Source organism: Labrus mixtus, chromosome 22, assembly GCF_963584025.1.
Source record: "Labrus mixtus chromosome 22, fLabMix1.1, whole genome shotgun sequence".
In the NCBI taxonomy this organism is placed as follows: Eukaryota; Metazoa; Chordata; class Actinopteri; order Labriformes; family Labridae; genus Labrus; species Labrus mixtus.
Window position 1 is genome coordinate 16,503,748 of NC_083633.1, and position 17,056 is coordinate 16,520,803.

A 17,056-nucleotide genomic window follows, 5' to 3' on the forward strand; every position below is an offset into this window, starting at 1 on the left:
CTTCGAACTCCATACTGCAGGGGGAGATGGGTTTTGAAATTCCATTCATTCTCTCCAGGAGCGTCTCTGTGGATGTATCTCACCTGGCACAGTGGTTTCAATAACACATGCACGTGTACACTTATCAGATAGAACTGTATTACTGCAATGAAAATGTATATGTGAGCAAAAAAGACAAAAACAAGGAGAGGAACGGAGCAGTTTGGACCCTTGTGTTGGCCAAAGAAATGTCAACAACTAACAAGCAGAATAAGAATCTTACCAAAGGTTTCCTTGGTTTGAACCCCAGTTGACCCTCTTGTGTTTACCCAGGTTGGCCTACGCGGCTCCTCCCCTTTTACCCACCATGCCAGACCTCCTTCCTCTGGATCTATACTGACTGTTTCCCAGGTGAGGACCTTTGTTGACAGGCAAAATATTTCTCAAACTAGAAGACAAATGTTGAAATAACAAACCCAGACCTTCTACAAGCAGACTGTGTTAAGTGACGGAAACACCAAATGCACAGCAGGTAGCTTGTTAGCTCTAATGCTGCATGCTAAGCAAAGCGTTGATATTTTCCAAATGATTTCTAGATTTGTTAACTTACTTTTACATTTTCATTTTGCATGAACTTTAATGAAGTCCCAATGGCCTAAAACTGGTACTTAGTTTTATAAATGTAGTCAATTCTGTCAGCATTTTGAAACCACTAACAATGAATTATTAAGTATTAACCTTACAGTTAAATACCATATCTTACCTTGTCCACTTCAACCAAAGGATCAGCTGTAAATTGACTTGGCTAGGATGGCTGCCATCTTTACAACCATCAGTGTTTTTTACTACCACAAGTTTTATCAAAGTAATATGAACACACCTGTGACCTTTCTTATTCTAAATTATCGCTGTCGTTGCAACATTTCCCAAGTTACATTAGCACTAAATTAATTTGGGCTGAGATTTTGTGACGATAAATCCTTCATGCTGTGGAAATATGGAAGCGTAAGCATACATTTTGTAACCTATTTGTCAAATATTTTGGGTTTTTGTACTTGGTCATGGTGGGCTTATGTCTTTTTTTTTGGTTGTGCAGCTCCTGGGGAGATCAGAATTCTCACATATTCTCTCAGCTTGCTGTGTGGAGCTTTTTTCTTTTCTTTCTTTGTGACCACCTCTCCTCAGGCCAAAGGAGGTTTTCTCTTTAAAGGAGGACACACAAGGACCACACGGGGAGAGAGAATCAAGGAAAACATGTCCGACAATCACAAGCGGTGTCCCTCTGACGTCGCCTTTCATCTGCCTGACATGGTGAAAGTGGGTGGAGCAATTGGGAAGAGCTCTAGATTCAGGGAATGGTATATTTAGGAGACTTTATCTAGTGATGCTAATGCTAATCGGCCTTTGTTTTAGAAAGTAAAGATGTGCATACATTTGTCAAGGGAAGGGTCAAGCAGGCCATTCCTGAGGGGGGAAAAAAAGGGGGAACCTCTGGTCCAAGATGATTCAATCTCCTCCTATTATTCATCTTCTTGAGCGTCTTCTTTCCACTCGAGAAGCATGAAGAAATGACTCAAAACTCAAACATTGCACTCCTCACTCACAAAGAATGTCCAAATGAGCGTGCCGGTCTCGAGCATCAGCGCTGCACTCTTAAAACAAAGTCTGAAATTCAGAAAAAACACAGACGAAGAAAGCTTGATTTTCAGCCAGGAGCGGAACTGTGCTGCTGGGAAACTGAACTAACGTCTAAAAGCAGTTTAAAGTTACAGTTTGTGTTGTGATAATTTGACCAGGAGCCAGAGGGTGCTTGAGTTCTAATGGGCTCTGTGATGGGCTCGGGTACGCTGATTAGCCAGGGGGCTTTAAGATGAACCCTGGGCAGCGCAGGGTTTCAGCTCCCCGCTGGTGTAAACTGTGGGTGGCATGGAGATAAAACACGAGGCAGACTCTGGATTTGTTTGTGCTGCCTGTTTGTGGTCTGCATCCATGCAGGGGCGTGTGCGCAGCCCTTATGGCTCTTCAGTGTAGCACCGGGACGCTAAAAAACCTCCTACACAAAGAACGAGGTGTAATAACACAGCTTTTGTTTAGCCAACACATGCAGCTGAGAAACCCAGCTCCAGGTAGGTGTTTAGAGTCTGAAAAATTATGTTCTAAGCTCGTGGAAAATATCCAAAGTTTGTAAAAACATTCAACTGCCACTATACAAAAACATAGTATGATATTCCTACCAAAAAAACTTTTTAAAGCCAAAGAATTTATGACTTTTTGAATGCTTTTCTGTCTGAAAAATAATGTTGTAAGAGTGACTTTAGACTAAGTAAACCTGAACTTTGCAATATTATTTGAATACCACAGTAAGTGTCATTTGATTCCCGTTAAGAACTCGAATAAATGTTTTAAAATTCCCAATGTGTTAATCCACCTGGGCAGACAAGATCCAGTATTCACTCCTGGAGGTCCCTGGTTAAATTTGGGGGGTCCTGCTACACCTGTCCCCCTTACTCCGAGCACCCAGAGAGGTGGTCCCCGCCTGGCTCCGTCCACACCACGAGCCCACCCTATCAACGCTAAACAGTGTGAAACAACACATTAACCAGCGGCCTGTCCAAATGTCAGCTGAGACGAGTGCTTGCTTTAAAAAACGACCACCACACATCTAGTTATCACACTGTGTGGTCCCCCACATGAAGATATGTGGTCGGATTTTTGTTGGGTTGTTGTCGCAACCTGTGTTAAAGCGTCTGCTGCTGCTGCAACATCTGAATCACAGCCTGGTGGAAAACAAAGAAGAAATCAGTTCAGACCTCAAGTCATTGACTGAAGGAATGTTTGATCTTTGAGAACGTGTTGATATCGACATATTCATTTTTTGGAGGTTTATTCTACCGCTGAAGCAATTTGAATCACCAATAAGCAAACATAACAAATGCTACTGCCTTGTAATATTTTGAGTCAAGAAGACACCGTTGATGTTATTAGAAAGACGGCTGGTGTGATGGAACAGTCTTATCATATTCAAGCCAACTTCAGAGCAAAACAATCCATCAGACTAAATTTGAGACTTTATTTCTTTTTGTGCCAAAATAAAAAAAAACAACAACACAAGTGTTACCAATAGAAAACAACTGATTTGATTAAAAGGTGGGCGCGTTGAAGAGGCTTTAGATCCGCCTCAACTCCAACTCTTTGCTTGTTACTAGACTGACCGAAAGTGTGGAAGTCAGCATTTCTAATCTGGCGACCACCATCGTTGAGCTTCAAAGCGTCTCTTCTGCGACCAATGGATGACGTTATTGAGACTATACGTCCATGTTTAACTAGTCTATGATCTATACTCTCTCTACCTATTTAGGACTTTTCAGTGAGCATATTAAACTACCAAACATCATATAAAGAACTATAAATCAACAATAATAGTACAATCTTACAGAATATAATAGTATAACTCCTGAAGAATCTGGGAAAAAAAAAAAGTAAATTCAGGTTGGCGTTTTTTTGTTTTGGATTTCGAAAATTTCAAAAATTCAGAGAATCGAAAAAGACAGAGTACTTTGAGTTTTCTGTTGTATCTTTCTTCACAAGAAGTACACTGATTTACATAAGTCTTAATAGTACAATCTCATAGAATATAATAGTATAACTCCTGAAGAATCTGGAAAAAAAAAAACCAATAATTAAACTTTCTTCCCAGCAACATCAAAAAGGAAAGATTCAACTTCTTTGGAAACTTCTCATCACCTCAGTGCCGTTTGGGAAAGAAGGCCACAATGGTGTTAATGAAAGTTTTGAGCGATAATTAAACCACACTTTCTTTGCATACTTGAGTATAACTGGTGACAGACATGGTGTCTAGGGAAGTTGGTGAAAGGGCTGATAGGCAATAAGTAAAAGATCTCTTAGAATCAGCTCAACACTTTCAGTACTCTAGTTTAAATGTATTTATATTTACAGTGTCTTCTAATAAAAACCTGAACCGGTGATACAAAGACATAGCTGTGATATTAGGACATTTTTTGGCATTACAAATATAATACCGCAGGGGATTAATATCGCGACACTTTGGTCGTATCGTGCAATCCTAACCCTCACTACTGTTCCACACATAAATCTCGCAGAGCGTGACTAACCCGGCTGTAACTGGAGCCGAGTCCAACAGTCCCCGCGGACCCCGGCCTGCATGTCAGTGTTCCAGACCGCTTTGCTGTAAGGACCAGCCCCACAACCTCCATGGGCCCCCCCGGAGACCCTGTGAAACCAAACAGTGAGGTCAGCGCTGGGCTCCCATCTCACAGCGAGGATTACACACACATACACACATAGAGAGAGCGCTGAGACCACTGAGGCTGCACTTGGATTAAGTCATTAAGGGTAACCATCCCCTAAAACCTCAGCCAGGGACTTTCTCTGGAAAAAGATACTCTTTTCTCACAGCCATTGATTTTCTGTCTGTGAGCTGACCTGAAAGGCCTGTGGTGAACTGTAGTTCGGATGGACATTTATTTAATCCCACTTTGATATCACGCGTCAGTCGAGCAACCCGCCCAAATATAACGCTGTAGCATTCCTCTAGCATCATTTCTTGACGCTGTCCTCTAACTTATTGTTTTAAAGTGGAGTTGTAGACGAGCGCTGTGGTATAAAGGGCAAAAATATCTGTTTTAGGGGTCACAATTTGGACTTTCATTGAGTAGACTGGGGTTCAAATCATGTTACAACCAAACCTAACTTTGTTTGAAAAATAATTTATGCTTATAGTAAGTGTAAGTGACATTAGTGGAGATTCTTAAAATGCAGTGCGTTAGTTATGTGACCTGAGTAAACTACTTAGCTATTAGGGTGTGTCTCTTTCCTTTATAAGATGATTTGATGCAATTCAATTCTCTAGAGCAACAATCCGATTCGCTAGTTGAATCCAAAATAATTATTTTACTTAATGGAACTCAGAAAAAAGTCCTTGTTAATAACTTTAGCAAAAGACAACAGAATAGCCCTATTGTTCAAACAGATGTACTGTATGTGAAGTCTGGATTATCAATTGCAAGAGGTCGAGTGCAGTGGGTGAGGATGATGGCAGCTACACTTGCTGCCCATGTCTCAGCTTATTTTACTAGCATATTGGTCACAAGAGCATATAAAGGACACAGCCCACCTTTTAAGTTGTAAACTTGAAAAAGTAGGTATTAAATATGTGTCTGATTAATTATGATTTCTGTATGCCTAAGATCTTGTGAAACATTTGATAGCATGTTAAATCATCTGGATGTTGTATGGTAATGACTGGACTTAGAGACCGAGATTCTCAGATTTTGAAGCAAAGGGAATCAGACCAAGCTGTCGTATTTCAAGAGGTGAGACATGTCCTCCAGTAAAGTTTCTTCTCTGCAAAAACACTGTCTCAAATAAGGACTCCATGAGACGATGTAAAAAAAGAAAAGGTGCAGACTGATGTTTCCCTATCAATAATATAACATCCCCTGACCATTTCCCTGCATGCACCTGCACTACTATTACACCCACACAATGAAACTCCATCTGCAATAACTTCCACAACAGTAACACTAGATTTTTTATTGTATCAAACAGGTGGCGATAACCTCCAGAGTGACGCAACCGACGTGCAAGGTATTGTTTCAGACTCTGTGTGTTTGTGTCTGCGTGAGTGTGCACATGTGGCACAGCAGATAGGACGGTCGATACTCTGTTAGCTCTTTGTTCCAACAACCTCACACCTTCTGAATACTCTGCGATGCTGCCCACGTGTATATTAAAAAAAAAAGAACACACATGCTTTAAGTGGCATGGACACACACACCCCATCAACAATGCTAAATTACCCTCCCCTGTGTTTAGACAGTAATGGTAGTCAAGAGGGTCTTGGGTGTGGAGAGCAACCTGTTGAGGATAATTCATGCGAGTGTCAAAAGTTGGAATCTCAGGGTTCTCTTACATTTTGTGGGCCACACACGTATGGATGGACAAAGCGTTAAGCCCATTTGTCAACATTATAGGGATAAATTGTAAATCAAATTACATTTATTGCTTTCAGCTAAGTCAGACTCATAAATATTCGAATGAAGAGTCAAGAGGATTTCCATTACTTAGGGGCGATTTAACATGTAATGTAGATCGTGGAGATGTATTATTAAAAATTGATTTCTTTAATAAAAGAACTTAGAGGTGTTTCATGTCTTAAAAATATGGATTTAAAAAAGGGGTGCGGCTTGAGCGAAAGAGATTTATTCACATTTTGTGCATTTTTAAAAAAGCTTTTGGGTTTCCACTTTGATTCGTCATCAATATTCATGATTTCCGGAGAACATGCCTCAGTGTTTGATCGCTTTGAAGAGCAGTTTCATAAGACGGTCTTTAAAATAGTAAAGAAGACCTTCGGGAATTATAAAGATTCTGGGAAAAGAAAAAGCAAATATCTTGCAAAGCTGAAGTAAAATGGAACCATAAATGTCTTTATTTTGGAGCAGTTATACAATGCAACATTTCAGACATTCATTTTAAGTACGTTTACCTTGGAAATCCAAGTAAAGGCCACAACTGATTTCCCAAATTGCAGGCTCTTTCAACGGGATTGATTCAAAATGAGAGCAAACTGAAAATAAGAAAGATGTTCTATTGATCTCCCAACAATGAAGTTCAATGAACACATGCTTCAAAATTAGATGAATGAATGTCCACTTAGTTTATCATCCATTATCCTTATATGGGGATGACATGTCCTATATTTCATTTGATTTGATAAACAGTTCCATAATGGAAAACAATGGGCTGCAACCAAATGGAAACTTCAAGTAATGTTTGGAATGAGCAGATGATTGCTTCCTCCAATAGTGTCACAATTTATGAAGACTTTCAGAGCTAGTTTTCCCAAGGTGATATTTTTTTCTGTCTGATCAATACATTTACACAGACATGAAACATCCCAAGAAGACATTTTTATTTAGCGTTTGAGCTTGATGTAGGTTTAGAACAGTCAGTCATCAAAATGTTGTGACTTGAGTAATGACCAAGACACCAAGGGGGATCTTAAAAGTTTAAAGGCACTTGCAAAGCCCATTTTAAATTCTGTTTATTTTGGATTATAGGCCCTTTGAAGAAGGTTCCTATTGACTACATTTGTAAATCAAAAGGATAAAACTTTGGTTTTGGTTGACAAGAACTCCATAATGGCTGAGCCAGACATGACTGTGCTGTTTACCCACCGAGGCTTTATGGCTATCATATTATTGCCTGCATCCAGCCAAAGCTTCAGTACCCTTTGCTATCTGTTGTTTTAATGATAGACCCTATATAACCAATTATACAGCGCAGCAGTGCCCCTCTTCCCACTCGTCAACACTCACATTCATCAATATCCTATTAGTTTCTCTTGGAGCCGGGCACCTTATCCCCCTTTCTCCTGCAAAAATAAAAGTCAGCTCTTGTTGATATTCAAGAGTCCAATTTTCATTGTAACAAAACACGCTTTGTTCTAGGCTCAGACACTTCAGGAAAAACTAATATTGGGGGATCATTGTCACTGGGGTTGCCAAGGCTACAGTCACACTTGCTGATGATTGGATTTTGGTGTTATCACTGGCTACATCCCCCCCCCCCCCCCCCCCCCCCGACTCCCAAAGGCGAAGGCGGTGTGATATTAATGATAGCGATGTTCCACCATATCGTTTACAGGCGGCGACATCAAAGCAAATATGACTGCCTCTCTTCATTTTGATTTTGATTCCATTTTCACACACTTTTTTTGCAATAACAGTCACTTTAGAAGAATGCCTCTCACACATATTACCATGCGATTTGAGGCACTTGTCAGAGAGTACATGAATAAGAGCCAGAGTGAGAGGCAGAGGGCCAGGCAGAGGGCAATGGGGTTAACGTCTCACCTCACCGGCCAGACTAGAGGTCTGCTATCGTCTGCAGCCGGGTCAAGGCCAGTGCCCCCTCTAAGTCCCAGTCAGTGGATCTGTCTGGAAGTCAGACAAGGATACAACACCAAACGCACACACACTATACCCAACAGCTAATCTAATCCATCACTCTCCTGAACGAGGACAGAATCAATCAGGAGGGACCTTCAGATCACTGCCAACTAAATCACCATCGGCTGTCTGGTGATAAGCCTTTTCTTCGTGTTTGTTACAGGGGAGACCCGTTGAAAAAATGGCAGAAACAAAATAGATCAGAACAGCTGGTAAGACCCGCTAGCCCTTTTAGCTAGTTGTTGTTACGAGTTATTATTCTTTGCACCAATGTGTGTGGACAAACCTTTAAGCCAGTCCATCAGTACCAGTCCATTTGCAAGGCGGTATTGACATTGTCAAACCAGGGTGCAACACTCTTACATCGTGCCTCATAGTGCAATTCTCTGAGGTCATAGAGAGTTAGCTAGCAAATGGGCAACCTAGCAAGCTCTTTCCCCTCGCTAATTGATGTACTTCAGCCGGCCCGGCCTTTGAACTGAATCCCTGTGTCGTCCACCAGAGAGAAGGCAGATGCCATCAGCGTTGCTTTCCCCCTCCCGCCTTTGAAACCCAAACCCACCCGTCTAACCCGCAGCTCAGAGCAGGAGTGAGACAAGCCGTCTGTTAGCTTAGCTCCAGAGACAGTTTACTCCCCGCTTTGTTTGACCACTGTTGAGTCTGGTCTGTTCGTTCGAGGGAGCCAGGCCAAAAAGATTAGCTCTGTTTTTCGATGGGAGATGGTATCATACTGGTTACCGCTCCTGACTCTCTCTGAGCTTTTGGAGCCATTGTTTGTGCAAGACATTAGCCTTGACTGGCACTCCTCCTGCCATGTGCATGAAGGGATTTTATGCCTATGAGTCAGTGCATATAGGCCTAAAGCTGTATTACTCCACATCATGAATGTTACACAGCTTTAACTACCAATGCACTTTTTGTAAACATAGTGTGTGGAACTGCAAAAGAAAGCTGGCACTTGGGCAACCTGCCCAACCAGGCTGTAAAATAAATTGTCCTTTTTTTGTGTCAAGACCCCCCAAACATACTCTCTCCATAAACTTAACTGACAGTTCTCCCATGTGGCAAGAAAAAAAGGAAATTACATTTCCAGGTCACCTAAGTTTTAGGTAAGTGGCATGTTATTACTCGCCTTACTCATTGCAAAGTAATCTTTGTAATTTAAATGGATTTTGCAAGAGAACGACAGTCCTGCTGAGGAAGATTACTTCTTCTAATAATTGCCTGAACTGGTTTGACATCTGAAGTTATTTCTGGCTGGTAATGAAACCGGCTAATAAGCAGTGTAGCTGAAGAGGAGGAATTTACTGCTCATTGTAACCACCTGTTGCATCTTTTATTGGCCTCTGCAGCACATGGCTGGTAGTGTATGACACCAATTATTATTTTCTTTATAGATTTGAATTATTACTTTTAAAACATCTTAATTAAGTATGTATTTATCACACTGACAGAGGGAAAATCGAAACGACAACAAAAAAGCATAGAAAAGACCCATCCACGTTTCATTTTTCTTTTGGACAGATCTCTTGATGTAACATTCATCAATAATGTCCTAACACAGCACCACTATTAAAATACACGACTTCATTGAGATATGAACACTCTTTTCCACCAGCCTCTGTTTGAGTCAGGACCGGGCGACCCTTAAGGTCAAAGTGTTGAGACCCCAGGTGAGGCATTGTCATCGGGCCCATGACTAGAGTACTTAACCCTTGATAGGCTAATTCATATCCCAGGTGTGGAACAGGGTTATATACGGTGCGTCGGTCACAGGGATTAGAGTTTCCTCTAAAACAGCCCAATGAGTGTGTGTAGCCTGTCCGAGGCAGGAGGTGCAGTTAAGCTCGGGCGGAGGTGGGGGTGGTAAGAGGTGTGTGATGTGGGGCGGAGAAAGACGAGGTCCTACAGTTCATGTTCATTATCAGTTCTGTTTGTGACCTTCATGTCAGCACTGGTCCTAACTGGATCCCCTTTCTAACACTCGCTGGAGAGAGATAAAACACATGGTCACGACGTGTAAGACAACATGAACCTGCTGGCTTGCAAGGTTTCGATTTTATCAAACTGTAAGGACATTTAAGATGGTATCAGATAAACAACAGAAAGTACATGAGTCCCCAACTAGCTTATGATTACATTTATTGGTTAAATAGGGCACTGACCATTGAGACACACTGATTGGACTTTATGACTAACACTATGAAAAACCTGCTATTGACCCGACTCAAATCATGTGGTATCACAACACAATTTTTCACATGATGCATTTTAAACTCTATCCACTTGTCACTGAAGTCACTCTCTGACATGGTGTTTCCTTGGAGTTCCCTGGTTTGGGGTTTTTACAGGTGACAAAAGGAAAACCACATTTCATTACCTTGAGTAGAACTATGGATTTTTACTACTTCCATTAGACTAAAACCTTTTGAATAACGGGACCACACAGGAGTAAGAGATCTTTGGCCTTGTGTTTGTACAACGTCCTTTTTATTTAGTAATGTGACCGAAACGGCTTCAATGTGTCAGCTTATTGAAATAGTCCTGTGCAAGTTTTCATCGTTTTTAAATTCAAATTTAAGTCAGCAGAGCTGTTGACTCCAAGCCTCTTTGGATTCTGGACAGATTTACACTTCCCACAGTCCATCCTGACTCCACCTCCTCGCCTGAGAGGCCAGATCCTCCAGTTTGAGTTTCTACTCAGGCAATCCCATGATTCTCCCTGACAGCTGAAGCGTCAACCCCTTGACACTGACGGGAATTTACGGTCCAGTTCAGGATGCACAGTAGCCCCGGGGAGTGAATGCACCACTGGTGAACAGCAGGGACACGACTCCAGTCTTCTCAAGAGTGTAGCCTAGTTATTAAGACCAAATAGAGTTTGAATTAAAGTTTTCATTTGAGTGTATGAGCTGTTTCAGAAAAATATAGTTTGTGCATTGCACTGCAGCATTCTTTTGCTTTTGTTCAGTGATCTTCTTTAACATATTCTCTACCTCTGTCTGCTTGGAGAACGAGCAGGTACATGGAGGTGGAGAGAAAAGTAGATCAACATTACTAAGATGGACAAAAACATGATGTGGAACGAATGCTAATGTTGTGCTTATCTACTTAAATGGGTAAATAAGCCATTATCTTTTAACAAGCTAGACATATTCAATTAAAAGGTGATACTATGCCAGTGTGCTTGTGTTTACAGATCAATTTCAGCGCTAATGCAGAATTTAACTGCTGATTGTAGAAATGTTACCTAAAATGACAAGTTAATCCTAGAGTATGAGCAGCAACCCCAAAAATGTATCCTTATTTATTGCCTATATTACTTAGCAATGAAGCATAAACCCATGCTCAATGTGTTTTGCTATTTTTTTTTAAGTAAAGCTGTGTCATGCTTACAGGGTATTTTTCCTCTCCCATACACAGACCATACAATGCTGTGCATAGTTTACAATGTGTTTGCCTTGGTGTAGCCGCTGGGGAATGGTATGTTCAGTTGTAACCTGTTAGAAATCCCAACATAGATCGACCGGAATGTGCAGAGTCAAAACAGCTTTGAGAAGCACATGCGTGGGAGGTTATAAATAGAAACGTGGCACATTCATCTCAGATTCATAAAGGAGATTAAAGCCGGTGAGGAGGTGATATATAGCCTCGGGCATTTCTGCTGCAACCTTGAAAGGTCCACAATTGGAATCGTCACAGGAGTGAATATGAGGGAATCCTATTTTTGTATGACTGAGGGTTTTACTTTTACCCTGCGGATGCCCACCCACCCCCATCTCCCTCCCCTCCCCTCCCCCCCCTTGCCCAACCCAGGGTTCTGTTACGATGTTGTGGAAGGCTGAGAGTCACGGGTGCTTTACATCATTTGTCAGGGTGTCGGAAATACTATTAGCAGTAAACATGGAATCGATACACTTCACAATAACGTGTCGTTTTTACTACACTCAAGTCATGTTATAGAGACTGTTAGTCAGACTAACACACATCTAGATAATGCAGCTGGTGGGCGATTGACTCTGGCATGTATACACCTCTATCAGACTCAAACTGGCCTCGGTACAAGATATGCAGATCTGTTAAGTTATCCATGTTTTCACTGTCGGATATACAACAACAACTACGCTCGCTAACTTGTTTGTTGATTGTTTGGTATGTGACTTAAAAGGTCAACTGGAAGAAGATCCAATAACAAGCTGAAAGGAGGTAACTTACAAAAAACTTTATATTTCTAACAGCAAACTTAATTCATATTTAAATCAGGTTATTCCCCATGAAGATATACATGATTGTGTTTAAGTGTGTAAAATGGCACCAATACCACCTTTAACATTCGGCTGTGCCTTGTCAACTTTGGAACAACATCATAATGTCTTTCACTTTCCTTCCTTAGTGGCAGCACTATAGCAAATATCTCTGTGTTGCTATATTGTTTTCCGGCTGCAGATATTTAAAGCACCTGTCATGAAACCTGAGGTGACATTTCAATAGCTTCTGGAGCTCTTAATATATGTATGTGTGTACGTACATTTCCTACATTAAAGTCAGACAGGTTGTAAAGAGCCATTGAAAAAAAAGATCCTTGATGCGGTGTGACAGCCCAAGTGTTGGATAGAGTTTCACATTCTATATATAATCCTGGTGACTTGTGTCCCTGCTGCTCTGTTTAAATGCCACAGAGTCCCACTGTCAAAACAGAGAGAGGGGCGCCACAATATGATGGACTTTTTTGAGACCAACACTTATCTTTTCAATGATTTGCGCTATTTGGAAGACGGCGATCATGGACCACTGCAGCACCTGGACATGGCGGGGGTGTCTCCGCTTTACAACGGCAACGACAGCCCGCTAAATGAGGATAATATTCCATCTGAGACCGGGGGAGAGAGCAGCGGGGAGGAGCACGTCCTCGCACCCCCGGGTCTCCGTTCGCACTGCGAGGGCCAGTGCCTCATGTGGGCCTGCAAGATCTGCAAGAGGAAGTCAGCGCCCACGGACAGACGCAAGGCGGCCACGTTGAGGGAGAGGAGGAGGCTGAAGAAGATCAACGAGGCCTTCGAGGCGCTGAAGAGAAAGACGGTTGCCAACCCCAACCAGAGGCTACCTAAAGTGGAGATTTTACGCAGTGCCATCAGCTACATCGAGAGGCTGCAGGACTTGCTGCAGACTCTGGATGAGCAAGAGAAAATGCAAAATGGATCTTCACACAACTTTGACGCTAAAGGACACAGTGTAAGCTGTCATTGGATACCACATGTCCGGAAAACACATGTCCTAGTATTCCCATGATCCTCCTTATGAGTCTTTTTCTAGTGTGCCAGTGGTATTTAGATGACTTGATAATGTCTAAAGATGGCTGTAATATTCCTAATAGTTCTGTGTTGCTTGTAATGACATAGTGATACATTTACAACTTGTGTCTTTTGGAACTTACAGTGTAATTCTAAATACGTATGAAACTATTAATACCAACACTACTGCTACTAATGTTGACCATCTTTTCTATTTTAGATAGTCCTTCAATTACTTTCCCAACCTTTGTAACAGTTTGCTCTGTTTCCTTTTTATGTCTGCGAATAATATGAGCACTGATTCTAGATGATCCTACCATTTGATGAAGCATCGCTTTGTCTTAATATTTAACCATGAATTGCATGTAATGGATGTTATTCGACGTGTGTTATTGTAGGTGTCCGGTCATGATTACCAGTGGAAAAAGTCCTCGGAGTCCTGGCCGACCTCTGCTGATCATTCCACTGCAGCCATTGTGAACCAGAGAGAAGGTGCGTCCATCAGACTTCTTACAATAGACAGTGAAACACACGTAAATGTCTTTGATGATAGAAGGGAAATATGTCAAATAATTTCACCACTTCTTGATGGATTTCAGCAACCAAAAAGAAATTGGACAGTAAAAACTGGAATGGCCATTAGACCAAAATGTCAAGCTATCTCAAGACATTCAATACTAACTCACAAGCACTAGCATGTTAGCAACCAATTCCTAGCTACTGTTAGTTTTTTCTTGTGGTTTAAAAGAAGATAGGAATGGTTCAAACAATGGCATCTAACAGTAATTACACGAGAGTAATGCTAACTTCTAAAAGGTTAAATGCTAAATTCGTCCCCTGTTTTTCTTGTTTTGCTGTGTGTTTCAAGTTGCAAGTGTTGATTTAAGGGTTAGCATTCAACCACTTCCTGGCTAACAACATTGTTTGCTGTTGGTGCAATTAGGAACAGCTTGAATATCTAGCTAATGTTTATGTTTGAAAGAGAATGGTTGAATGCTAGCATTAGCTTTTGTCTAATCATAGATAATGGGTTTATCAAATGTCTTTTTATACCTTGAAATGTGGCCTCGCTTCAGATTTTCACTTTCCTTTGTCCTCTTTGTTGCTGACTTGTCGGGAAGCAGTGAAATCATAACGATTTAATTCTCTAAACATTAATATAGCTCGCAGCCTCAAAACTAATTTGTACATCATTATAACAGCATTTGAGCTTTTCATCCTGAGGGTGGAGGAAACTGGAAAAAGTGTATAGAGAATGAACTAAGTTGTATTTTTTTCCCTTTTCAGTAAACGGTGAGAGTACGGGATCCTCAAGCCTCCTACGCCTGTCATCCATTGTGGACAGCATCAGCAACGACGATAAAGCCAAAATCAGCGAGGACATCTCAGAAAACTGAAACATCAATAGTGAAGATTTTGACTTAATTTAAAATTTAAAATTTCCATTATTATCTGAAAGGTATTTCCACTATTTATTAAGCTGTTCTGCTTTCCATGTGTCTTCATTTTTACAGCAGAAGCAACAAATTTGTACATATTTTATAACGATGTGATTTCTAGATTTATTTATTTTATATTCAGAAGCACAGGAACTCTTTGAGAAGGCTGATATTGTGTTTAAGTATTTGTACATAACTTACTAAGAAAATAAAAAGCTACTTTTGCAATACTCAAAACCACTGTATTCCTTATTCTTCGAAGGACATTCAGGAAAATTTGCCATTTTAGAGGCACCAATTGTCTCTGTAATGTCCAAGACTCTGGATATCAGCTTTGAAATGGTAAAAGTTTAAAATTAATCAAATTAAGTGTCTCATTAAGCATCTGCAAAAGTTAGCAGTATGCAATGCTATGCTAGCACTGTATGCTATAAGCTGAGATTTACCAAAATTGTAAATGTTTCTCTCGTTCGTGCAAAGCTAAAGTTGCCTTAGAAGTGTTAGCTAGTGCTAAATTGTAGAGTGTAATAGCAGTAGACCTCTGCAGCCACTATGCACTATTGGATGCCGATAAACAACGTCTTCTGCTTTCATACTTAGCTCGCTAACAATGCTAACCGTTGGCATAAATAGCAAAACTAGCTGCCCTTGATCTACGTTGTCAGATTTGAGCTCAACCACGACCAATTCCTACACAATATCAGAAAAGTTTACAGAAAGTAAGATGACATGAATTTTAGATTGAACGTCATTTCTAATACTTTGTATATGCTAACTTTATGTAAATTAGATGTTATATTCAGCTATGTGACTTTAAGAATCTTTAAACTCTCACTCCAGGAACAAAGGTTTCCTGCCTGCTTTAACATGTTTTTACACAATAGAGGTCAAAATGAAGCATTCACCACTGTTAGAAGTCTATAAAACTTGTTCAACTTCTCTGAAATAGTTCACGATTAACCAAGTTGCCCGTTCTTTTCAAGACCCGATAACGCAACAGTAACTCGAGCCCCCCGCCAAACACGGCAAGCCTCCCCTCTCCTCGCATATGATCAGACATGGAAACTTTGGGCACTCGGCCCTGAGCGCAAACCCCGCTGGGATGATGAAGTTATGTGAGTCATTAGCCCTGAATTCATCATCGCCTGCTTCAGCAAAGTGTTTACAAGCCAGCTAATAAAACAGTGACGTGATGCTCACGGTATGTAAATCCATTGAGTCTTGTTTGTGGTGTATTGACATGAGAGGGAGGGGGCGTTTGTTGATGATGTTGGGGGGGGGGGGGTGTTGCTCTTCCTCAGATCTCTGTGGATGACACAGAGCCCTGGCTGACCTCTGGGAATCTGCATCATTTCTCAGGCATGCACAAACTAACAAACTATGTATGTGCAACATGTCGCAGGTCTCAGGTTTACCAGAATATAAAGACCCTGTTGGAACAATCCAGCAACGAAAGCTTTTTTTTTTTAAAGGTTTTAAAGTAAATACATGGATGCAGACTTCCTTAACTTCCTCCATTTTTGTCTCAAATCTTGGCCTGCTTATAAAAAAAAAGCTGCAAGGAGAGAGTTTGTATTACTGCTGTTATTGAAGTAAAGGATATGAGCTCTTGTTCCTCCACAGACCTAAAAAAAAATAAAAAAATAAAGGCAGTAATCCGGGGCTCTTATGTGGCTGTTTTCAACAGAGCTATTCATATCTTTGACCAAATATCCTGAAAGCAGACGGAAACATAATATCCTGAAACAGTAATGTGATTTTAATGGTCTCCTGCGTGCTCACTCCATCTGATAGCAGCTTTACTGCGATACTTTCTGCAGCTCCAGGGGTATCTGTTAATTGACTGTCTGTTTGGTAATGACTTAATTTACGCAGAAATAGCAACAATCACAGTTTGTGGTGGAAAAAAAGGCCTTTTTGGTTCAACTTATTATACAGCCTGAGATTCAATTATTTTGTTTATTTTGTATATGAACCTTTATTTTGTAGTTTAAGAGTCCCTTTTTCTGTTGTGTTTTTGGTCCTTACCATCTTCTGTAAAGCACCCTGGCTCTCTGCTCTGACTTTACAGGGGTCTCTGTGTTACTGATGACACCATATAATCCTCATGTGGCTGTGAAGGCAGTGTTTTAAAAATCCTATAGCTGATGAAAGGTGAGCTTGAAGGGGTTGACCGCTCCGATTTATCCAGACTTCAACTTGAATATCCTGCGAGGAAAAGGATTCACTGCAGAGACGTCTTGCAGTTCACCTCAGTCTGCTCGCTGCCAAACAAATGCTGGTGCCACTCAAAATGGTTTAAAGCCAATTTTGCGGCCGAGTTAAAAATGGACCTTAGTATGGAGTCTTTAAA

At 41.0% G+C, this 17,056-nt stretch overlaps 1 protein-coding gene across 1 annotated transcript; it reads left to right on the forward strand.

Moving 5' to 3' along the window:
* The first annotated feature begins 12,623 nt into the window (after positions 1-12,623).
* Positions 12,624-14,954, forward strand: myf6 (myogenic factor 6). The gene is made up of 3 exons (XM_061030210.1): positions 12,624-13,205; positions 13,663-13,756; positions 14,552-14,954. The coding sequence occupies exons 1-3, from the start codon at positions 12,690-12,692 to the stop codon at positions 14,659-14,661; spliced, it is 720 nt and encodes a 239-aa protein (XP_060886193.1). The 5' UTR covers positions 12,624-12,689; the 3' UTR covers positions 14,662-14,954.
* The last annotated feature ends 2,102 nt before the right edge of the window (positions 14,955-17,056 follow it).